Source organism: Dermacentor variabilis, chromosome 1, assembly GCF_050947875.1.
Source record: "Dermacentor variabilis isolate Ectoservices chromosome 1, ASM5094787v1, whole genome shotgun sequence".
NCBI classification, from domain to species: Eukaryota; Metazoa; Arthropoda; class Arachnida; order Ixodida; family Ixodidae; genus Dermacentor; species Dermacentor variabilis.
Genome location: NC_134568.1, coordinates 169,639,826 through 169,664,548, shown reverse-complemented (window position 1 = coordinate 169,664,548; position 24,723 = coordinate 169,639,826). Strand labels below are relative to the sequence as shown.

Genomic DNA, 24,723 nt, shown 5'->3' with positions numbered 1-24,723 from the left:
GCGACAACATTGTATGTACTGGTTGCAATGATTCTCTGTAAATCACTTTTCACAAAATAACAGCATTCACGAAACTAAGCGTTCTTCTTTCTTTGTCGCCCGCTAGAAAGGGACCGAATGAATTACTGGTATTGAGTGAATGGTATCTCCATGAGTAGGCAGCATACACGAACATCACTCGCGACTGGTTATTTGCAGGTCTACTTCTTTGCCTTGATTCCATGCGTCATAACGCTCTCAAAAGAATGGGAACAAGCAGTTGGGCTCTATATTGCGCCATACGATGATAAACGATCGCTCTTGGGGATTAAAGCAGTGTGATCTAAAGAAGCTGGGGAGGGCGGCGTGTCCAAGCACCACGAAGGAGATAGGAAAAAGGCATTTGTGCATGCCGCATATATGCACGGGCGTATCTCATGCGTTCTTTCGGTGGCACTCGAGTCTCTTAACGACTTCCAGCAGCACTGGCGAATTCTTCTAAAGATTATATGGTCGCCTCATAGACGCATCCAGGAGGGGGGAGCTCGTAATCGTTATGTATTAATTGAGTCAGGGCAATCAAAGCGTCACTTAAGTCTGGCGATATTTTAATACATGTTTGTCATGCTGTTTTTCTAATGCGCTATAGCCTATAATGACCCGCCGTGGTTGCTCAGCGGCCTTGGTGTTCGGCTGCTGAGCACAAGGTCGCGGGATCGAATCCCGGCCACGGCGGCCGCATTTCGATGGGGGCGAAATGCCAAAACACCCGTGTACTTAGATTTAGGTGCACGTTAAAGAAACCCCGGTGGTTGAAATTTCCGGAGTCCTCCACTACGGCGTGCCTCATAATCATAAAGTGGGTTTGGCACGTAAAACCCCATAATTTAATTTTTTTATGTCCTATAGTGATTATGCTGCAGGTTGCTTGAGCTTGATGTGTGCGCTTGCGCTATTTATCGCCTCTAGTGCAGCGATACATGCTTACATAACTTTCTCAATTTTAAAACATAGTATTAATAGTACTCCAGAGTACTCAGGGAAAACCTTAAGCAGGCTGCATGAGCTTTAATGATTTCCAAACAAGACATTTTCGCGTGAAGAAGGGACCTGTGTTTTCTTCAATGTCGCCAAAGGATAGTGTATATTGTCTTGGTGTTTCATAGATGTAAATGCATGTACGTTCATACATGTAACAAACCTCCGCTGACGCGCCATCTGCTCTGTCATGTGCTGCTGCAGTTGGGCTACGCCAAAACCGGCCAGTCTTCAGCCGGAATCCACTTCCGTGTGTACAGCAGGGCGTTCATCATAAAACATGGCGAGTCCAGGGTGGTCATCGTGAACGTCGACTCCGGCATGATTAGCGACATCGTGAAAATCGAGGTGAGTGCACCCTTGCCGTTGTTCAATACATTTGCGCCTTGCATGCCAAGATCACAAAATATCACTGCCTTGTATACTGTTTTTGCTACAGTGTCTTGTTCAAATACCTGTGCCTAGCTGCAGACACTCCAGTTGCTCACGTGATGCTGTCACGCTAGAGATAAAGTGATCTCCTTACCGGAGAGACCTTTACGCTTGAAGTTCACTCTTGAAACCTCAGTATACATGCGCACAAACCAACAACGTCCCATGAGAAGGACTTCTTAACGTGATCGGAAGTGAAGTGGCTCGTGTTTTACTCTCGCATACACTGGCATGGCGGCGACGTCCACTAAGTAATGCGGGGCAAACGTGTCTTCTACTTGTCTTAGTATTTGAAAATAAAATTAAGAAAATAATAAGAGTCAATAAAAAAAAACACGAACTCTGAACGAAAGGATAATCGTGCGTAGGCTCATAACTGGTAATCACACAGGATTCAAGAAATTTCCTTCTTGTCCGCTTGACGTCTTCCAGAGACGACAGTTCAAATAAAGGCATTCTAAAGTTACAGAAACTTGTGAGGCGTGGTTTTGTAGGCTGTGTCCCTGACTGTCCGATAAAAACACATTGTGAGTGCATCAGAAGTAAAACAAAGCGCACCTGTGAGCGAAACATTGAAGCCCAAACTGGATCGTAGTGCACTACGCCTCATGCTTCGTCTTTTGTACCTGAGAGCGCGGAAGTTGTAGCATTGCTGCGCAACGTTAGCGTCTTGGTGCGTCGTTAGCGTCCAACTTGGAGATATGGCTGGTTTGCCCATATCTCCATGTTGGGCCGTGGCTTCAAGTGGCTTAATTAACTTCGCCTTAATTAACACCAAGGTTTGCGGGTTCATCTCCCACCAAAGGTCGAATGTTCGACTCCGACCAAAGGTCCTGGGTTCGAGTGCCTTAATTAACTCTAACCCAATGAACTGTGCCTTAATTCACTTTGCCGTAATTAGCCCCAAGGTCTTGATTTCGACTTCCACCAAAGGTCGAGGGATCGACTCCCAATTTTATTAGCATTGAGTTTTGGGGCCATAACCGCACACGGCGTAACGCCGGACGGTCAAATGCTCATCCCATGAGCTGTCTAAGGCTTTCGCCTTAACTGCGCCATGAAGACGAAGGCCTCGAGAGAGGAGCACGTAGGACAGAACACTCCAATTGACACTGTTTTGCGGAAGGTGCCCACAAATTTATTAAGTGCACAAGGTGCGGTCGCATCGACATGCCGCAAAAATGGCTATTAAAGAACTTTTTTTCGAGATATGTAAACTCGTATTTAAAGTGCCAACGTCAGGGTTCTTGCGCTCTTGTATTTTCCTTTTCTTCTATACGAAGTATTCTAATACCTCCGAATCTGTCTACTTATCGAACTGAACTCACGATTGTTACATTAAGGATAGTTGCACGCATGCCTAGGTCAGTGGTCAGCCAAATAACCATTCATAACTAATCTTACGCCTGCCGTTCGATGCTACTGCAATTGTCCATTCAAACACTGACCCGTTCGAGCAGTGTTGACCTACTGCAATCCTGCAATCGGCCAAGCGTGCGACGTGATTCATCCTGCGGGTCGGGACTCTTCGTGTGTCACGTGGCACGTCCGTGGTAAGAAAACTACCAGAGTCTCGTAACATTTATTTTCGTTTGTTATTTGGCTGGGACATGTCAAAACGCTTTACTTCCAAGGGTGCGCTTGAGTGGTAAGGTACATGTTGTAGCATCTGTCGTGTTCTCAACGCTTATTTTGTTGATTTTACACATGACGTAAGCGGACGTACTGGCCCACATCTTCACGTCTGTCAACGTAAACCTCTTGATCAGTTGGTCCTATATGCATCGTGAAGGCTAACAGTGCCGTTAAGGAATTGCAAGGAATGCTCCTCCTCCTCTGTAGCTAAAATAAGTAGCGATAGCCATTTGATATCGGCGTTGTTCCAGAGCCTCTGAACACTTTTCTTTTCTACCATGGTTTGCATTTTAGTATATAGGCCGTATTTTTTTTTAGTAAACTAGGTCTGCTTGGGAGGAGGGCGGTCGATGTAAAAAACCTAAATTAATGAAAATCTGAGGTTTTACGTCTCAGAACAACAATACGATAATGTGGCACATCGTCGTGGGGGACTAAGCATTAATTTTGACCACCCGGGGTTTCTTAAGTTAAATCTAAGTCCACGAGCGCTTCTGCACTTCGCCCACATAGAAATGCGGTCGCCGCGGCCGGGATCGATCCCGTGACCTTGAACTCAGCATCGCAACGCCATAGCCACTGAGCTATCGCGGCGGGTCTGAACGAACTTCTTGGCGCCTTCCGCAAGGTTGCGGAGGTTTGCTCGTCTGTACAGTACATACATCACGAAAGTACGTTTGTTGTCAGTAATAACAATACTTAGAAACACCGCATGCGTCAACAAAGTAGCGAGCTGCTTGCTGTAAGCGCGTTGCTGGGCGTACTACACGTCTGGACGTGGCATATGCGGCCACGCTTTCATTAGATTTCGTTATTTCAGGTGCTATTAGGCGACACCAACTGTTTTTTTTTTTCGCGAAAGCGTTGTGCCACAGCAGCGGTGCAGGGTAGGTGTACTGCGCGGGGTAGTTGCGAAACGAGCGCATTTGAGGACGTCGTATGTGCTGCCACACTCCGACCTTTTAATTTTTCAACAATTGCCAACCTAAGCGGCAGAATTTCTGCAGTCGCCACTTCGTTGTTGGGAGTACGGTCCCTTCAGGATGTCTTGCGTTGTACAGTGGAAATGCTCTTAGAGCAACGGCAATGTATCTTTGACACAAAAACTTCTCAAAGAATGCAGTGTTGCTAGCAAGGACGCTGTTTTTGACAGCTAAAATCTATACGGAGCTCCCAGGTGTGCGAATTGAAGGGGCGCTAGAGATCGAACGAACGCCACCTTTCATGCAATACGCTTGAATAAGTACTCTGAGAATTCAAGCGCCTTGTTTCGACAAAAGTACCCTCCTTTTGTTTTTGCAAGTTGTAGCTTGTAATTGTTTAGGCTCAAGAATTCTCGAGCCATTGTCATTTTTACAGATGGTGTTGTGCACGTGTTGTGCTCGCGGCACCATAGACTGCATGCCGCTTCAATTATTTTAATGTTGTGATGTCTGTAAAGTAGCGGCTTTAAGGAATTTGGTGGTTCTGGCGTGCTGGCTTTGCCAAATTTAAACGTACCGTATCTGTATAACGTCTGTGGCTTCCTCCTTCGCGAAGATGTGTCCGCCTGCGTGTTGTACATCACGTAGGGGGAATTTCGAACATGGCGTTGCGAACGTGAAAATTTCATCAGATGTCACTTTAGGCGATCCTATATTTATCACCTCATCTATGTTTTTTCTTGCATTTTTAGTGCGCTTAAAGAGCGTTTTAATGCACTGTCACACGGAGCCACATTATATCGCGATCGAGCTCGATCCGCGTCGAGTTTCTCGTTCGTGATTGGCTCCCCTCCTCAGCCGGCGCCAAGGAGCCAATCGTGATCGGCAAATTTGATCTCGATTGGGCACAGTCGCGATCGAAAGTGCCCCGTGTGACACCGGTACAAACTATGTTCGGCAGGGCGGGCATGCGTGCCAACGCGTAGCGCTCCGCGCCTGAAACGCTGCCTTCTCCGCAGCGTTTATGGCGCCGATGTGTATACGGGCGACGCTGGTCTGCTGGAAAGAGTGACGGGGGGCCTATCGGCAGTACATGGCGTACGCAGGCGTATGACGTCAGTGGCCATGGCCACGCGAGAGCGATGACGGAATTAAGAGAAAACAGCCGCGGCGACCGATTATCAGGAGGGGCGCCTCTTCGACTCGATCAAGCTCCCAGATTGCGAAATTGGAAAATATATTGCGCAACTGGTGAGAAGTGTTCGAGGCGTACCAATATGCTGCCGCTAGATATACAGTGGGTTTTCCCCTTTGGCTGCGGTCTGCTGCTCATGCAGTAACGAAGGTCAGGCCGTGCAACGGACCTCAAGAGAGTAAATTTGTAGCGATTCACGAAAGACACTATACAGACGCAGCCCGAGGCTCCATTCGTGTTGGCTTACAGTTATCCGAGCTCACAAGCGTTGTAGAATGATTTATTTTTGCGTCCCGAAAATATAAGTTGAACTGTTATGAAAGCATATATAGTGGGAGGGGGGGGGGGCTCTGGATTAGCTTCAGCCACCTTGGCTCTTAACGTGTTCCGAAATCTCGGCACGTGGGCGTTATTACGTTCAAGTTCATCGCAACGCGGCCTCCACAGCCAGTAACCGAACTCGCGACCTCGTGCTCAGACTAGCGGAATATATTTGCCTCATAGTTAGCAGCGTCACAGCATAGTAATTTGCGTCATAGCAGAATGAAGTGAGAGATCAGGTATCGTCAGGTGAGCGTGCGTGTCACCTAGTGCGTCTAACAACTTATCGTCTAGTGCCTCTGCTCACACGATACAACAGTGCACGCCTACGGATTAAAACTCAATCATTCGAAAAAAAAAAAAAAACAGCACGCCTGTATACCTCGCTGAATCACAACCCGAATTCCAGGGAAGCAGAGTTATGAGACAGAGGCCGCAGCGCTCGGTTTCCGTGAAAAAAAGAAAAAGAACTCCTAGCACCCGTGTGCCCTCCTCACTGCCTCCTCGCGCCGTGGAGAGCCAGAACTCACAGTCACATGCATACCGCATGCTGTTAGTTAACGCTCTAATATCAATACTTTCGAGTGTATAAAGATATCTTCGAGGGTTGATTATGTACGTAGAGGGTCTCCCGTAGAGGGTGCGAAAAGTTGCAAGCAGAAATATTGCTGGGTCGTTCGCTTATATTAGCAATTATAAAACGTAATTAGTTTTCTCGAAGGAATGGTTTAAAGTCTCCGATAATAATTTATTAATTTCCTACAGGGTCCGCCATAAGCGTGCAGCTCTAACGTTTCTCAAGCATGTCCATCCTGACGCAGATTTTATTTCTGCGAGGTTTCGTTTTGACATGCCTACTAGTTCATGAATGGCACACTAACCTTTCAGTACCCTTGGAAGCATCTAGAAGAGCGCCAAGTGGAACAGTTTTAATAATTTCCTACGGCAACCTCAAAGCACCTACAATGACTTTTTGCCGACATGTCTCCACCAGGGTAAAATTTATTTCAATCCAGTTTGAAAAGCCCAGTGTTTTTCAGACGACGTACCTCTGTTGAATACCCGACGCAACTCCAAAGCGCAAATGTAATTTTTGTAATTTTTCACAACATGCCTAATTATGGCGCGCACGTACAGCCGTCACTTTGATGACACATCATCTGTGACATCTCCAACATTCCGTCCGAAATTTTACTGCGCTATAATTTCAGTGGTTCTCTCAATGAATTTTCGTCAGCTTCTAGAGCGGATGTTTGGAGAGTACGTTTTCGTGCGGATATTCTTCACTGCATCGATTCGCAATGACAGCTACACTGTAAAATTTGCGTGCAGCACCACCAGATAGTCTAAATATAAGATTAAAAGGAAAGCATAGCCAGCAAACGTATAAAAACAGTTTTTTTTTTGTCTTGATTGTACAAGCCGTCTTTCCAGCTTTAACGTTATGTGTCACTACTATACTGCAAGAAAGCTAGAATTCAGCGAAGTAAGCTTTAATTTATCCGGTCGGACGACTAAGCGAACTAGAGGCGCATCCATCACCAGAGCTGATAAATGCTCCTACTTGTGGCAGACAATAGAACCGATCTCTAAAAGTTGGTAAGCATTTGGAGAGACGAGGCATATCGCATTAGGCTTACGTTCTTGTGAGGAAAAGTTGGGGGTTATGGCACAGGTATAATGATGAAAAACAACACAATTATGGCTTAGTGATTGGAGTGTACTTGGGGTAAGGAGGTATAAATACCTTGGGCTCTGGTTAAATAATGGGAAAACTGCATGAGACATCAGAGGAAGAAAGAAAATAAGGAACAAATGAAAATGCTGCAGTAATGAAGCGTAGGATATTTTGGGGTGACCGTTATTAAAATGTAATTCGCGAAATGTGGCATGGCGAAATGTTCTACCAGGAATAGCGTCTGCAAAATGCAGTGTTTTTGGGATCAGACACCAATGACAGTTTCGAAATTACGGACAGGACTGCTGGAATGACAGCTCAGCAAATGAAGCAATCCAAAGTGAAACGGGGTGGTCAACATTTGAAACACGAAAGGCAAAAATCAAGCTTCAGTCTGAATAACAGCTGAGAAAAAAATGAAGAAGCATTGGCGGCGAGAGTTACTGCCATTGTTGCAGTGCAGATAATAAGGGGAGGAGATGAACACTGTGGCTTTCAAGTGAATAGATGCCAAGGTAAAGCACTAAATATCCGATTTACGCTGAAACAGAATGATATTCCTAGAGGGCCTGCTGGAGACCTATAGCGAACAGACATTAGAGCTCTACAGGACGGCTAAACATGCCTTTTGACAACTTCAATGGGGCCGCTTTACTTTTTGAGGCTTGGTTTGAATGCTTGAGGACAGAATGTTGCTCGCAAAAATTTGACTCTTTTCAAGGCATTTGTCGCTGCTTGGCAATGTATGCTTTTCAATGTGATCCCTTGCCTTCGCCCGTGACGTCGATGCTTGCAGCGGGCAGGCCTTCTCTCATTTAAAAGGTTCACAGCGAAACAGCGCTCACGAACGACAGATGCGGCGGCGGTGCGGTTTCGTTGACTCTCGCCTAAACACTGACTAGGACTTGTGCTTGCCGGCAAGTCTTATGCGACGACAACCAGCGAAGTCGGGCTTTCGCCCCTCACCGGAGGAAAATTCCGTCGTTCGCCTGAAGGCGAGTTTAGCGCGCTTGTTTTTTGATGAGCCTGTAACACCGCATAGGATGTGCATAGCTCTCTCCATCCCACCCTCTCCGTTCGCTCCTTTTCCCGCTTTCTTCGCACGCTCTTCGGCTGCCGCTACGGCCGGCTTGTTTTCACGCAAGGTCAGTCGCACGCTTACTTCGGCAGGGCCGCCATAATCGTATACGCGCACCCACGGTAGACGCGAATGCCGCGCAAACCGCGCTCGCAGTTACCGAGTGAATCGTTCCGCGTGTAGTCGTACGTCGACCGCGAACTGCAGGGGTAACGTAAACAGCGCTGACTCCGCAAATGGTGCCAACCTTGTGACCTCAATAGCAGTTTGCTAGGCTGGGTTTCAGCAGGCGTTTTAATTTGCCGCGGGTCAACTTCCCTGGCAATTATGTGGCCTGTCAGGGGCATTATGCGGGCTGCGCCGCGTTGTACTCGCTCAATGAGCTTCTATAAAAACGAGCGCTCATATTGCACGAAATATTATGTGACATTATTCTTCGGTAATGGATGCATCGACTTACGTAGCAGGGTTTCATGTGTCACTTAGGCTGTTTCTATTATTTGTTTAGCCTAGTTCACGAAACTTAGTAATCAAAGCAGGAAACTAAAATCATTGAACAAAACATGATGGATGGGCTGTTTCTCTCTTTCTCTCTTTGTTGTTTCTCTCTCTCTATATATATGCGTTTTCCAATTTCTCAGGTCGCAGCGTCGTTGAGAAAGTGCGCCGCCCTTTGAATGCAACCGCCGCGGCCGGGAATGAATTCAGCTTTATAACGTTGCAGACACTGCGCTGGCATTCGCGGTCTTATACAGGACCTTCAAAAAACCATCACTAATTTTGATAAAGTGGTTGTGCTAACTACCCAAATGCTGTTTGCACAAATGGGTTATGCGCTTTGGCGGACCCAACCTTCGCCGGCCACGTAATGTCAATAAGTAGATAAGTAACAAAGCTTTGTTAACGTTTTTTTTTTTAATTTCGCTTTTACGACATAGACTTAGATTCTCGAAGATGATTCCATTTTGTTTGATACTTCTAGAGTAGATATTCGTAATTATTCATAATAAAGTTCAATAGTTGTACGTCAGTTTCGCATATTCAGAGGTTTTTGACGCAACCCCCCCCCCCCCCCCTCCCATGTGACGTAGCTAATTCCGTATAGTACGTTAGTCTAGAAGCCGGGCCAAGTTTATAACAGCTGCGCTCCTGCTCTCGGCTGACAGAACCTTTTCTCTTATCCATCGTTTCTTCTTTTTTTTTACACAGTGCTAAAATAAACTGGGTTAATGACACGATCTGCTCCACGTGGATCTGATATGAACATTCTGTGCTTGACATTGCGTGTAACTAATGTAGTTCAATTCGAAGTAAGCAGCGCGCACAACAAGAGGCGCAAAAGAGGGGGTGAGGTTGATCAGTGACTTGCAGCTAACGTAATCGGTAAGACATGGAGAGTATGCGCCCAATTGTCAAACACATACCGACATGTCAAAGAAAACGTAAAAATAGGCAGTTAGAAAAGAGAGAGAATAACGTTTTATTGAGTGAAAAGGAAAGGAGTGTTGGGAGCGGGTGGGTGGGTCCCTATTCCGAGACTCCACTGCTAAGAGCTACTCGCCGGGCCTGGTCGAGGAGACCCCTCTGGGTCTCCAGGTCCGCGCCGGGGCGGATGGTTTCCCACTGCTCCCTATTTGTGATTTTGGATTCCAACAGGGGGGAAATCAATTTTGGGGGCCCGCTCGTGCATTCCCACGTTACGTGGGTGAGAGTTGGCTGCCCCTCGCACGACGGGCAGTGGCCGGGATAGGCCGTAGGCCAGATGACATGCCACAGTCCGGGGTGCGGGTAGGTGTTTGTCTGAATTAGTCTAAAATCCTGGGCATCCGCTCCGCTCAGATTCGGGTGGGACCCCGCGTATGTTCTGCGTTCTTGACGCTGGTGCTCAAGGATGTCGCGTGGAGACGTCAAATGATCCGATCGGGGTGTCTCGGGCTGCACTCTCGCTCGGCAAGCCAATTCTCGAGCGAGAGCATCTGCTCTTTCGTTGCCCGCAACCCCCGCGTGGCCCGGGCACCAGATGACACTGCGTTTCCCGGAGCGTGTGACCTTATGTGCGTAGGGCACACGCCGGTACTCTGCCTTGCACGAACAAGCGACAAGCCACCTGTGAGTCCGTGAGGATCACAGATGGCTGGCCGGCTCCGTCTTTGCCCTTAATTGCCGTTGCGACGGTGGCTGTCTCCACCGTGCCTGTGGATTTGGTTTTAATTGTGGCACCAATGTGGAATTTCGATCGGTCCGTAGGGCTTGCGGCCATTATTATATGACCGCCTGACCCCGGAGCTGCATCTGTGTACAGTGCGCCAGCAGAATTTCCAAATCTTTTTTAAGGCGGCCCTGGTGGTAAAAAGGGCTCATGTTTTGGGGAATTTGGGACCACTATGAGGTTTTCGCGCATCGTTCGAGATAAAGCCACTAAGTCTTCCTCGCAAAAGTGCGGTCGTACGGGGTAGCCCAATGTTTCTAGCAGCTTTCTACTGGTTGGGGATAAGTTTAAGCGCTCGCTTTGCGATATGGATACCGCTGCCTTTAGTTCTTCGAAGTTGTATACCCCCAATACATTTAGTTTCGCTATGGAGGTGCCCATAGGGAGTCCGATGGCGGCTTTGTAGGCCGTTCGTATAAGGGCGTATATCTGCTCCAGTTCGGTTTTACACAACTCCTGGTAAGTGAGGCTGCATGTAATGCAGCTGATGACGAAGGCGTGGACAAGTCTGAAAGTGTCGGCCTCGCTGAAGCCGCTACGATGCTTCGTCACTCTTCGTATACGTCTAGAGATTTGTTTGACAGTCATATGGAGAGTTCTGAATGTTTTGTCTGCGCGTCTGTTACTTTGAAGCCGAATACCAAGTACGCGCATTGTTTGTGGCTCTCTGAGCTCTTCCCCGTCGAGCCGGAGCGAGAATTGTGGTTTGCAGTACCCTCTGCCGTGAATTCTGGTCAATTCAGATTTCTCCGGCGCGCAAGCCCCTATATACTGCAAAACGGTGTACCGTTTGCATTGCCTCTTGTAGCACGCTTTCTGTGTGCCCCAAGGATCCTTCTGTTATCCAAGGCATAATGTCATTTGCACAAAGGACGAATTTTAGGTCCGGTATTTGTTCCAGTTGTTTAGATAGCCTGTTCATGCCCATATTGAAGAGCAAAGGGGATAGTATTGATCCTTGGGGTGTTCCACGATTGGGCATACCGAGAATTTCAGATCGAACTTCTCCTAGCCACACGCCGTATTGTTTAGTTCTTGCAGAATTAGGTCGTGTGCCATGGTGTCAAGACGCTTGTCAAATCTAGTGCCCCCACTACGTGTTCTGCGCCTGTTGGGATGTTGTTGATCACCTCGTCATTCAGTCTTAGGATTACGTATTGCGTGGATAAATGATGCTTAAAACCGTACATGTTCTCAGATAGGTAGTCGTTTTCTTTTAGGTGGTTGGTTAATCTAGTTACTATGGTTACTATGACTTTCTCAAATAGTTTTCCTGGACATGAGGTCAGAGATATGGGCCGCAGGTTTTGCAGGCTGCGAGCTCTCGCGACCTTATGTATAAGAACTATGGACGCTTCCTTCCATTGCGTCGGTAGCGTTCCCGTGTTCCAAACCTGCCGGTCGAAGTAGTCTGTGAGCTTTTCTAGATGCTCGTCACTAAGGTTTCGTAGCATTGCGTAAGTTAGTTTGTCTGGACCGGGGGCGGTGTTCTGTCGTGTGGATTGCGCCGCTACGAAAAGTTCGGCCTTTGAGATAGGAGCGTCTAGCGTCCCATTTGCGGGGCCATTGTACTTGCCTATGACTGGATCCATGGTTTCCGAGCCGATGTACTTCTCCCAAAGCAAGTTTATGAGTGCTTCGTTCGAGCCCTTGAACTCCCCGGCATGTGTAATTAGGGTCTATTCTGACCGTTTTTGCATATTCCGGCTCCAGCATGCTTCGCAGTATTGCCCATGTTTTGGCTGTCGTTAATGTGACAGAACGTTAATGTGTCGCAAAACCATACCTAGTTTCCGGCTTCCAGTTTGCTAGCATAATTGTTTGCCTTTTTGGTTGTTTCGTCTATTTTGATTCTGAGTTTCCTATTTAGTCTCTGCTTTTTCCACCGTCTAGGGAGCCCCCTCTTGCAATTCCATAGGTGCACGAAATGGCTGTCAATTATGGGGTTTTCTGTGGTAAGGCTGATTTGCTTAGAGGTGCTGCCGTTAGCCTCCAGAATTTGAGCAGCTCACTCTTCCGCGTTATCGAGACCGTTGTCGGGGAAGAGAATGTTTCGGTAAACCTACCAATCCATTATGGTTACTTTCCCGGTAGTGCGTCTGATTTGTGGTAAGTCTGTTGAAAGGTTGATAATGTAGTGGTCCCTCCCTAGTGTTTCGTCGAGATTTTGCCAGATCACATTATCCGAATTGAGGGTAAATGTCAAATCGGGGAAAGTGTCTACGCTGACACTGTTTCCTATCAGTGTTAAATCTCAAATCGGTGAAAGTGTCTACGCTGATACTGTTTCCTATCAATGTTGGAGCGGATTGGAGAGTTTCTAACTGCAAGCCGTATCTTTCTATGGCCTGGAATGGTAGCGTCCCCTTGGGAGCATCCCGTTTATAGTCCCAGGTTGTGTGAGGGACATTAAATTCACCTAATAAGACTAGTCGGTCTTTCCGTTCTAGTGAGGAGGTCGTTTCTGCGAGGATATTTTCAAAATCCGCCCCTCGCTCTTTTGGCGGCCTTCAAATGTTTACTATAATGTTTGTGGCCCTACCTCGTTTGTTGTCATGCATATTTATAATTTGGTGCTCCATGGCGCAGTTTTATACCTAGTGGGTACTCGCTGCGACCTCCTTGGTCACCAGCGTTTCTAGCCGCGGATAATCGGGGTTAAAAATCGTGCAGTATCCTCGTACTTTAACTGTTCTGGTACCGATTCTTGTAAACATATGATATCCGGCTTGATCAAAGCAGCGTTTATAAATTGTTGCATGGCCCCCGCTCGTTTGTTGAAGGTGCGGCAATTCTAGTGCCATATTTCGAGTCGGTCTGCTGTGCATGCTAGGCTACTCGCCATTGTCCTCGCTTTCAATTGTGTTTAGTTGACGCAGCCGTCTGCCTGACGCGGCGCCTGGGCTTTCCGCTCGTACCTTTACGTACTGTTTGTTTAAAACTTGAGAATGATTCGTCTACATAGCTTTTAAGGTTTTGAAATTCTACGTACTCTCTACGTATTCTCTACGTATAAATTCTACGTATTCTCTTGGAAATTCTGCGTACTATGCATTTGTTGCGAGAATTGCGCCAGCGCATTTTCTATCGGAGTCTGAGCTTTTGGTGCCCGTGCCGGGGATGTCGTTCCCGCGCCCGCTTTCGCGGCGTTTTTTGAAGTGGCAGAATTTTGTTGTTTTAGGGACGCCAACTCTCGTTTAATTTCGTTCAGGCTCTCTGTTAGGAGTTTGTTCTCGACTATGACTTTTTTGATATACTGGAATGTCTGTTATGGGAGCAGCGGCGGTTACCACCATCGCCAAGCTCACCTTTGCATTGTCGAATTTCTGCGAGTCCTCCACCCTGTGTCCGGGAGTCTCGAGTTGCGGAGCCCTAAGAGAGTGGGATTGGCAGATGAAAGAGTCTGGACGTTGGGTTTTCTTCTTGATGTTAATCTGGATCTGGAACTGGACCTGGATCGGGATCTGGACCTGGGTCTATGTGTTTTCTGGGAGCCTGGTTGCGTTTCCGTCAGGGTCGGCCAGGAGTTTTCGTCGGCTTTTTAGGTGCTGAAACATCTTGGTATCGCTGGCAGTTTTTGTTTTTCTGGGTTCATTCTTAATTGTCGCTGCTTTCCTGCATTGAGTGGGTGGTTGTTCGTCAGTTTTAGCCTTTTCTTGCATTCGCGGTCTCCCGTCAAGTGCCCTTCTCCACGTGCTGTGCGTTAGGGGCGCATTCGTGATCGGGTGCTGGGTTGTGCGTTCCGCACGTGTGGCACACTGCTATGTCCGGTTGAGTGCATACATCCGAACGATGACCTGACAGATCGTGCATACTTGTGGGATATTCTTGTGAGGAGAGCATGGGAGCTCTTCGCCTTTGTAGTAGACGTATCTTGGAGTGATTTCTCCGTAAAAGGGGATCACGGCTGTCTTCGTGTCTCACAGAACCCGTGCGTGAAGTATTTCAACTCCTTGCGTGCGTATTCGGAGATTGGCCGTGAGGGTGTCGGGGGGTATATGTGGTTAGAGGTCATGTATGACCCCATTATTCGTTCCTTCGCCCGTTACCACGTATATGTTCACTGCGTGCGCGTGGCCATTCAAGTTCAGTTCCCCGATTCGGTGAATTTTGTCCGTGGTTTCTTGGCTTGGCGTTGATATTATAAGGATGTTCGATCCAGGTTTGATTCGGAGTAAGAATTGGTCTCCGCTTACTTGACCGTTGCAGGCCGCAGTCACTACGTCCACTAGTTGCGGGCTGGTGAAGTTTTTCACGGGTAGTCCTCGGTGTGGGCGCACAACGATTTTGAAGTCTTCTCTGGGAAGAGGGGGCAGTCGCCTATAGTTGGATTTCCGCTTGGGCCTTTCGGGTGCCGCAGTGCTCGATGTGTGGTGTGCCGTCGATGTTCCGGTGTTTTCCAAGCAGCGTTTCTTGTTCTTTGGATGTGCTAGAGCTTTCTTCTGCCTCAGCGTGAACACTGTTTGCCAGTCCCCATCCGCCTGCTTGGCGTTTTCCGTCCAGTGGGTTTGCGTCCGAGGCTCTTACGAGCCGGCTGGGTCGTGTGCTTTGATTTCCTGGCAGTCCATGTTATCCTGGATTTTATCCAGAAGCTTAGAAAGCCTGGAGAGTATCGGCGACGTTTCAGGAGCCTCCGATGTCGACATGACCACGCGCGAGCACGCAGTTAGAAAACGTTATCGAATCGCAGTACTATTAATAGATTAAAAAACAGAAACAATCTGCCCCTTCGGATTTTTTCTTCCCGTTTTCTTTAAAAAAATTTTTATTTACTGGAAGCGTGACAGAAAAATGGGTGCTGGTAGGGACGTGCCTTGCTTCATAAGAAAAGTAGAAGAAGAAGAAGAAGAAGAAGAAGAAGAAGAAGAAGAAGAAGAGGAGAGAGAGAGAGAGAGAGAGAGAGAGAGAGAGAGAGAGAGAGAGAGAGAGAGAGAGAGAGAGAGAGAGAGAGAGAGAGAGAGAGAGAGAGAGAGATCCTGGGACCGCATTTTTATGACGATTCCTTTCTCCGATTTTAATATTTTCTTATATCTGTCACGCTGTTATTTTCTTATCATCTGATCCCGGTGGGTTACGTTATTTGAGTTCATGTATGTTGCGCAAATATGATCTATGCATCAACATTGTGGGAGTTGATGCTCGACCTTTACTGTCACTGTGTTATTTTGGGTATCCTGATATGTTTTCCCTTTTGATGTTGTTAATTAAACAAATATTATGTGCAACGTAATAGGAATTAACACCTTGCGTAACGCCTACTGATATTTTCCATGCTCTTGTTTTGTGAATCATCGTCAGCTGTATTGTAGGGGAGCCGATGCCCCGTCGCTCATGCGCTTTTTTAAAATTTATTTATTCATGTACATGACAGGTTCCAATTCGGAACTTTGCGTCAGGGGAAGGGTGTGGGTATTAAAGAAGTATTCAGAGTTCGCTTTGGTACGCTAAAAACTAAAAATACAACTACAGAACGGAGAAAATAGTCATTATACAGTACTTAGTGAGGAAAATAAGTACAAATCACAGTGTTAGAAGAATTTGCACAGCACTAGCGGGTGTTGGCACATAATTTTTGCAGTAGGCAAAATCTTAATTACTGTCGCTAAAATAATGCGATCTGTATAAGTAACGCGGCATGTTATGTAAAAACACAATAAAGGAACAAGACATATTTCATCGAACTCATTCGTGAAACCAACGTCAACAACTATTACCACTTTTTAGGAATTATTAGTTTCATGGGTCTAATATTAGCTACAAGAGAACGCTAGATAGAGATGCTCTGAAGGTTTCCGGATCGCGAATGTTGCATCCTTTCTAGGCGGCTTTTCCACAACTTAATGGCGCCAGGCAATGCTGCAAATTTAAAGGCTTGTGTTCGACCTTTATCTTCAGAAAGAAAATAAACTTCACTACAATAAATTTTGATTGATTGTACAGCAAGTCGTGTCGTGTTTTTTAATAAAAAGGTTTGAATTATCCGCTATGCACGAGATAATTATTGGCGGCAGTAATTATGATGGAGAAAAAATTCGGCACAACCCATCTCACGATGACTGTCTACGGTAATGCGTTTAGCATTGAACCAATATAGCGACACGACGTATTGCCACCGTCGAAACGAGTTATGTATGAGGCGTGTACTGCAGCGGGACTTCTCTCTCGCGCTTTGATAAGAACACTAGATGCCATCTAGCGGCGCCGCCGCGAAACTTGCTGGACAGACAGACAGACAGACAGAAAGACAGACAGACAGACAGACAGACAGACAGACAGACAGACAGACAGACAGACAGACAGACAGACAGACGGACGGACGGACGGACGGACGGACGGACGGACAGACAGACAGACAGACAGACAGACAGACAGATAGACAGATAGACAGATAGATAGATAGATAGATAGATAGCCTCCGGAAAGTCCGGGAAGTTGCCACGCATTAAAATAAGTGAACTGGAGTCATGTTGGGTAAGCAGAGGGTTCAATTGACATGCACCACAGTTTTCGTGTCTTTTGCATTTTCGCTGCTACAAGGTAGAACTGGCAAAAATAAATTGTCATTATTGAAGGGGATCAAGTAGGTTGATCATGATGATGAGGGCAATAATTTCTTATGCGATGAACATCAGTTGTTAGCCACCCTCGCTTTTTTCACCCCTGCAGTGTTATGCGGACTTTCATACCACGAACAAACACCAGCGCCGCCAAATTTCTTTAATTCATAATTCGCCAAGCTCTTATTCTTGAGAAGCAGGGCGTCTTCTTTGTGTGACGCTTTGGTCAACTCGGTGGAGTGGAGGAAGTGCTTCGAGTCGAGGATTGTTTGAACATATGGAGGTTAGTGCCCGTTTATGCGCCGCTATGACATTTGTTGTCCTTGGCAAAAAATTGAAAACGAGCACATGTCTGAGCAGCATTTCGAAAAAGAAAAACACGAACCACTGGGACGTTGCCCGGCCCCGTCCCTTCTCTACCTTTCTGCCGCGTTCCCTCGCTCACCGTAGAAGAAACACACAAGTAGGGGAGGGGAGGGGGTGACTATTATGTATTTGATGCGGTCATTGTACACTCCGGTATGAGTGACGACAAATGCAATGACAGGCACGTGCAGATACGTCCACTTTCTGGTTTGTTAGGCATAATTGGTGTTATTTTTTGAGGTATCATAAAATATTAGCATAATAATAATATTTTTTCATAACACAGTTCACTTGACGGACCACAAATCCTAAACACGCCCATTTTTCATAAAAAATTGCGTGTATTTTACGTTTTGTGTATTTGTAAAGACATTTTGGCCAGTTAAAGGAAATATTAAAGTAATTGTTTCTCTGTGCAGCACACATTTTGTGATGTTAACTGAGAACAAGACCGGTCGTGCGTTGATATTTCAAAGCTTGCTATACAGACACTGTAGAGAACGCGAAGTAAACCTCGAAGAATAGATTACGCTTCTGGAATTGCGAATAGGCGAGTGTTATCGCGCGCGGCAGGTTTGCAAGCTACAGAGGGCGCAGACGCAAACGAGGAGGGGTGACATCACCTTAAAAGTTCCTCAACAGTTTGCTGCAGCGTCAAACATTTTCGTCGCATCTCCTTAATGCACAAGTTAATTGTTATCTAATAGAAAAGCAAGGATTCCATAGCAAAGCCTGAACCTCTGCGCACAAAGGGCCAGAGGCAGAAACGCGTAAACTCCGATGCACCGTGACATCAGACAGACGCTATCTTTGCCGAGGCCGGGAACTTGCCATTCAAAGAGGACAGCTTTGCCTTCAATTTCTGCGTGAGTAGTGAAACCCTATTTCCATTAAAGAAATACCTGACAGAATTTCCAACGAATGACCCCCCCCCTCCCCAGTCTTAACTTATTTAGCGTTGGCTCTAACGTCCCTTTAGGGAGCCCCAAGAGGTCACGACTAATACGGATCCCACTCCTGAATGGTGTCTCTCGAAGTGGCCGCGTTGCTTTGGTCCCGAAAGCCTCGTGGAGGATTAGTGGCGTGTTGGGACGTCGCAGCTTCGTTGCGTCGTGTGCGGCGTCCAGACTGCTGCACACGGAAGTATAGTATTGCACAGCGCCAGGAAACCCTCAGGCAGTAAGCACATACTATATGACACGCATATTCGGCGTGGTGTCGCCCTACGTCGGCGTTTTCCTTTTACGCTGCCACACTTTATTACCGCACAGCATGTGTTCGGTGGGTTTACCTTCGGAAGCCTAAACTTGATGCCTCGTGTTGCAGCTGCGATATATGTTGCGTGGCGTGAAATAGGGGCGCCGATGGCGAGCGACACTATGCTGGACACATATGTTCGACATAAATTCTGTGTCATTCACGGTTTACTCACCGATTGCGAAATTACGAGATAATACGAGGGCAGATGGCGTGAAACGCCGCCACTATGAGGGACACATTGGCGAGTAGCACCTACTCTACTCGCGCGACCAGAGCGAGAGGGACAAAGGGAAAGGAACTTGTAGAAAATAAAGTCTTTACTCTCACTTCCAACATTTATATGCAGGTTGACTGAAACCAACGTTTGTTACAAAGTTCTTTTCTTGTCCAGTTCAGATGACCGCTTTAGGAAATCGTTAGTGACGAACATACTAATTTAGACAGAAAAAGCTACCCCTGAGAACCAAAAAAGTAATTTTGCGTATTCGAAATGAGACGAACGATTCTGAGGCCGTAGTGACAAAGATGTTCTCGTCTGGAGTGCTGCTAAATATGGTGCCGCCTGCATGATAGCGCAAGTATACCTTGAAATCACTAACCAGCCTCATCAGGCGCAAATATCCTGGAGAACTTTGCTCCTGCATTGGGCGCTTGGTTTTTGTAGCCAGATATAGGCCTTGTACTTTAACTGCAGTATATCAAGAGTACGTGTAAATGCCTCGTGCGAAGAAACGATAGTTCACTATGTCGCTCTTTTAGAGCTGATCATTTGGCCACAATAATGGGGCTCTTGTAAGCAAGTTTTCCATCGTGCCTCTATAGCGGGAAGGGAGCCTTCGAAAGGCATTCTTCCTTTGTGTACTCGTTCTCGCGCGTATCGCCTGGACCTCGGCTAAAGTCGCAGTGATGAATGTTTGTGACGCATCTGTGTGTATCTTATACATGTTGTAGGCTGACAGCTGGCAGGCTGTACACAGCCTCATAAATCGGACACTTGAACTATCGTTAGAATGCAGTGATGGTTGACCCTGCAGTCTTAGAAAAAGGGTCTCGTGAGTTACTAGCTAAAGTCTATCTATAAAGGGAAAATCAGACATCCACCCGTCCGTAGCAATTGCTACAAAGGAAAGCCATACGGGTTCCTCGAAAGAAAAACGTCGCAGTTGATAAAAAATTTGTCCAGGTCCGGGACTCGAACCCGGGACCACAGCCTTCCCGGGGCAGCCGCTCTACCATATGAGCTAACTAGGCGACTAGCAGATGGCAGGGCGAAGTCGAATATGTCAACTACTCGAAGCGAAGGCACGAGTGACGTAATAGTTCTGCGGAAGCCCGCAGGGTGGAGATAATTAATAAAGGGAAAATCAGACACCCACCCGTTCGTAGCAATTGCTATATGTATACAATTAACTTACATCAGACACCCTATGTAATTGCATCGGCAATTCTGCTATCAATAATACAGGTCCACCTTTACAACACTTTCAGTGAACGGCCCAGATGAAACTTAGAATCAGGGCGTAAATGGTTTTCATGCTCTCTTATATGTTTGACTAGCACTTCGTTTCGCCAATATAAACACGTCCTCAACTCGTGGGGACCTGGTAGACGACGTCGGCTTGCACATGAAGCAAAATTTTAAACATGCTTGAAAGACCGTTCTTTATTTAGGGAACTCCTAGTTGACAACCCGCCGTGGTTGCTCAGTGGCTATGGTGTTGGGCTGCTGGGCACGAGGTCGCGGGATCGAATCCCGCCCACGGCGGCCGCATTTCGATGGCGGTGAAATGCGAAAACACCCGTGTACTTAGATTTAGGTGCACGTTAAAGAACCCCAGGTGGCCAAAATTTCCGGAGTGCTCCACTACAGCGTGCCTCAAAATCAGAAAGTGGTTGTGGCACGTAAAACCCCATAATACAATATATATATATATATATATATATATATATATATATATATATATATATATATATATATATATATATATATATATATATATATATATATATATAACTCCTAGTTGACATTTGTGCAGTTTCTACTGCTGAAATGGTCTTTGTTTAGTCTCCCGCCGACTACCGTAGCACGGATGGAACGGAAATTCGTCATCGCCTCACATGGTGGCATTTGGCCTCCCCAGGCCTGTCCGGTTCAGGCCGAACAGGCGGCTGTTGCTAACCCATTTTCCCCGTTCGCGGGAAATGAATGATGTTGTAGAGTTCCGCTACGCTTTATCTCGCCTTGGTGTCATCTCGGCGGTTTCCCTGATAGGCGCTTCGGGACACTACTTCACTTTTTACAAGCTTCAGTAGCCTCTCGGAAGCAGCGCTCAGTGTATGAAAATGAAAGCGGGAGGCTAAAAGTCTATCTGTTTAAAGAGGAAAGCTTTCTCGAATGGCATGCGTGTAAGCTTTTTCTAAGAACAGACCGAACATAAGACAAAGCTATCGACTTCTGTAGTGTTGATCGAGTGCACTGACCTGAAGTTCATTAGCGTCTCTAACGATTCAAGGCAGCATAGCCAGCAAATACTACGCTAGTCTCGAACATTACTTCCAACTGCAAAAAATTGCAAACGGCCATATTTTGGCAATTCAAAAATGAAAGGAAGGCCTGGAATGCCTGCACTAAAAACTTTCAGAATGTCGACGGGACGCATTCCAAGTAATGATTTACGTATCGAAACGTATGCATCTGCATGCTGTTCAGGTTGTTTTTCTAAGAAACAATCGAATTGGCTAATGTAAATATTGCACAAATTGGGCGCAATTTTATGCCCGATAGAAGCACCGCATCACTCTCATCACCTTATGCAAAAGCTGAAAAAAAAAGAGCACAAGAACAATTTAAGAAACTCTTCGACGCTAGTATCCGAGCCAGCGCGGAAGGCCGTTTCATAATTACCTACACGAATGCGAAGCTTCGTGAAATGGATTTTCTTGCCAGAGAAAATAATAGAGATTTTCTTTGTCGGTGCTAAATTCGTAGCTTTCTCATTATTTTTCTGCGGGAGTGAACTCGTATCGCTTCGACACAGTCACGTGAAGGCACGTTTCGCGGAGTTCAAGTGTGCTTTTAAAGCGTTCGCTTTCGTTAGCTCGTTGCTTAGTCTGGTGTTGTCGCCATCCTCAGACATCCTCGCTCATCTCTCAGACTTCATCCACTCTCCTCTCTCATTGGTGGAAGCGCACGCGTCATCGTGTGCACTTCCACCAATTAGAGATAACAGTTTGGTCACGTGACGCAGTACTCGGTTTCCTGGAACACCACCTGGTGGTGCTACCCTCCGCGAATCAAGGGCGGTGGAACAAACCCATCGCGCCTGTAGTATCGTGGAAGTTTTGGCGCGGCTCAGGCAAGCCTCGCCTTTCCCTTCGTGAGGCGGTGGCGGCGCCGACCTTCGCAGCCGCGTCGCGTTAAACAGACAGTGTCTATACGGTAGCGCCGGTGGCTGTGGCTCGCTCAGCGCGCTGCTGCGCGCCCGGCTGCTCTAGTGAATGCTTAGAAAGCCGGCGATCACGTGAGCATCGGATACACGCGTAGTACCTTAAAGCAAAACACTTTAAAACATCGTTTATACACTGATGATCGTCATGTAAGAAGGCAGGACCTTCAGACCTTCAAGCGATTCGCGTGCTCGAGAACGGGTGCGAAAACGCCTAGCCCGCACCACAGCCCCCTAACGCTTAAGCATTCGCGTTGCGCACTCATAGCCGTCGTGTAATTTTTTGTGGGATGCAAAAACCGCTTTCGCAGATTTCCTTGCTCGAAGGGCGCGCTAGCGTCAAGCGCAGAAGAAATTCGTCGCGAGGCGGTGCCAGCTCCGAAACGCACGGAAGGCAATTAGGCATTGTTGAAGCTACGATTTACTATGTCCCGTTAATTCCTATACTGTTAATGCATAGCAAACGTTGTCTATCTGAGCTGTCAAAATACGACGACAGTTCCCTGAACGTACTGTGTGATAAGTCGGGGTCTTGCTGGAAAATGGCTCCAGCATGCAACCTATGCATTGGTGAGGCACGCACTCTTTCAACAGTTTCGAAGCCGTTGCACTTATGAGCCGACCGGCGTGAGGTTGTATACTGGAACCCTGCAGATTCAGTTGTTTCGAGCCCCTTAATTTTAGAGGAATAAATCTTGACACTCTCCTGAACTTCGGCGTACCAGGCGTGCAAACAATGTGTTTCCACAACGTCAGCGGCAAATCTTATCTCTCCCCAAGTGGCTTCGAAACTTTTGAAAAACAAACAAACAGTATAATTAAAATATTGATTCGAGAATTTCAGGATATGGGCAGGGAAGGTAGGGAAGCGCCGGCCCTTAAGACATACTCTGCTCGTATGGCCACCGCGTTCGCTGCCTTCCACAGCCCACCACCGACACGTGGGCCATGCCTAACACTCTAGTTGCCAGCATGGCTATTTCGCTAGCGCTTAAATTTCATTGCTTTTCTTGAATGAATAGTACTCATTATACCGCCGTTGCTTCGCGCATGAGCGACGTATGTACTGTGTTTGCAAAAGCTCGCGCACCCGCACACAGCGGTGCAAGTGTATAATCTTTTTCTTCCTGCAGAGTGATGAACTGAACTGAAATCGTCGTTTTGCAGGTGGTGAAGCGCCTTCAGGACAAGTACGGCTCGTCGCTGTATAGCGAGGAGAACATTCTTCTGACGGCCACGCACACGCACGCGTCGGTGGGCGGCTTCATGCAGTATCTGCTCTACAACATCCACACCCAGGGCTTCATCCGCCAGGTGGCCGACGTACAAATCGACGGCATATGCAGGGTGCGTCTCGTCCAAACGTTGGGAAACCAGCACGATCTTTTCTATATGCAACCTGTACGTTTTCTTGCCTATACGTCTTGTATATCTTCCTGTGTGCTTCTCTGTTAGGGATAAATACGTTGCTCCTTTGGTAAACCTATACGCATTCCGAGGGGATATCATAGTTACCTCGCGTTGCGTTCTCCTTCCGAAAGGTCGGACCGGATGGACGCGAGGGACATCTGTCAGTCGCATGCTTTAATTCGACTCAATGTGCAAGCACGGCTCAGGACACGCCCAACAAGTAGTGCTTATACGTAGTAGTGCTTATACCTGGCCGTCAGGTTCTTAGCTTTATTTCTTTGAAATATGCGACTAAATGGAGGCGTTGTGCCAGCGCAGGCGGCGACACAAAGCGGCGAAGACCGCACTGACTTGCAGAACACGCGGCTTATAGCCTAGAAATAATTCTTTTTTCTTTTTTATGGACACCAACTTTCTCTGCCAAAAGTTGGTGTCAACGAAAATATGGCAGCCTTTCGGTTTTCTGACTAACCAAAAATGATATGAGGATTACTATTTTCGGCTGATTCATTTTTTTTCCCCTGTAGCACATGTTCGCTAATAAGGAATGTGTTTGGATCTGCCAAAGTAAGACAAAGTGGGTTTTCACACACACACACAAAAAAAAAACTAAAATAAAGGACAGTGCTACCCGTGATCAGAAAGGACTTCGTACGCTGTAGAGTGGTTCTATTGAGTGGCGCCGGCCAATCGCGAGCATATTATTAGCGAAGATTGGCGACCAATGACAATTTTTTTTGCGAAACGAACAAAAAAATAAATAAATCATGAGGTTTTACGTGCCAAAACTGCGATCTGATGATGAGGCACGCCGTATTGGGGGGGGGGGGGGAGGGGGGGCGTAAGGGCTCCAGAATAATTTGGACCACCTGGGGGTCCTTAACGTGCACCTACATCTTAAGTACCCCCACGGGTGTTTTCGCATTTCGCCTCCATTAAAAAGCGGCCGCCGTGTCCAGGATTCGATGCCGCGACCTCGTGCTTACCAGCCCAACACCATAGCCTTTAAGCAACCACGGCGGCTTCGAAAGAAAACCTTCGTGCATTTGGCCTCCGTGTTATATGCAAACTCCCTGCAAATACTGGGTGGGCTACCATGCAGAGAACCTAGGTAAAATGTGCGCGAACCGTCGAGTCCTCGCGAGTTGGTATCGCTGCGACAGAATTGCAAAGCACAGCTGCCAGTTTATTCTAAA

The 24,723-nt window shown here is 47.0% G+C and overlaps 1 protein-coding gene across 1 annotated transcript in view; it reads left to right on the top strand.

The window, feature by feature from the left end:
* The window catches only part of CDase (neutral ceramidase), a 130,758-nt gene that overhangs the window by 47,848 nt on the left and 58,187 nt on the right, over positions 1-24,723 (top strand). The window contains exons 2-3 of the mRNA XM_075699311.1: positions 1,222-1,365; positions 23,285-23,464. Coding sequence (XP_075555426.1) covers positions 1,222-1,365; positions 23,285-23,464 — 324 coding nt within the window. The remainder of the gene's footprint in view (positions 1-1,221; positions 1,366-23,284; positions 23,465-24,723) is intronic.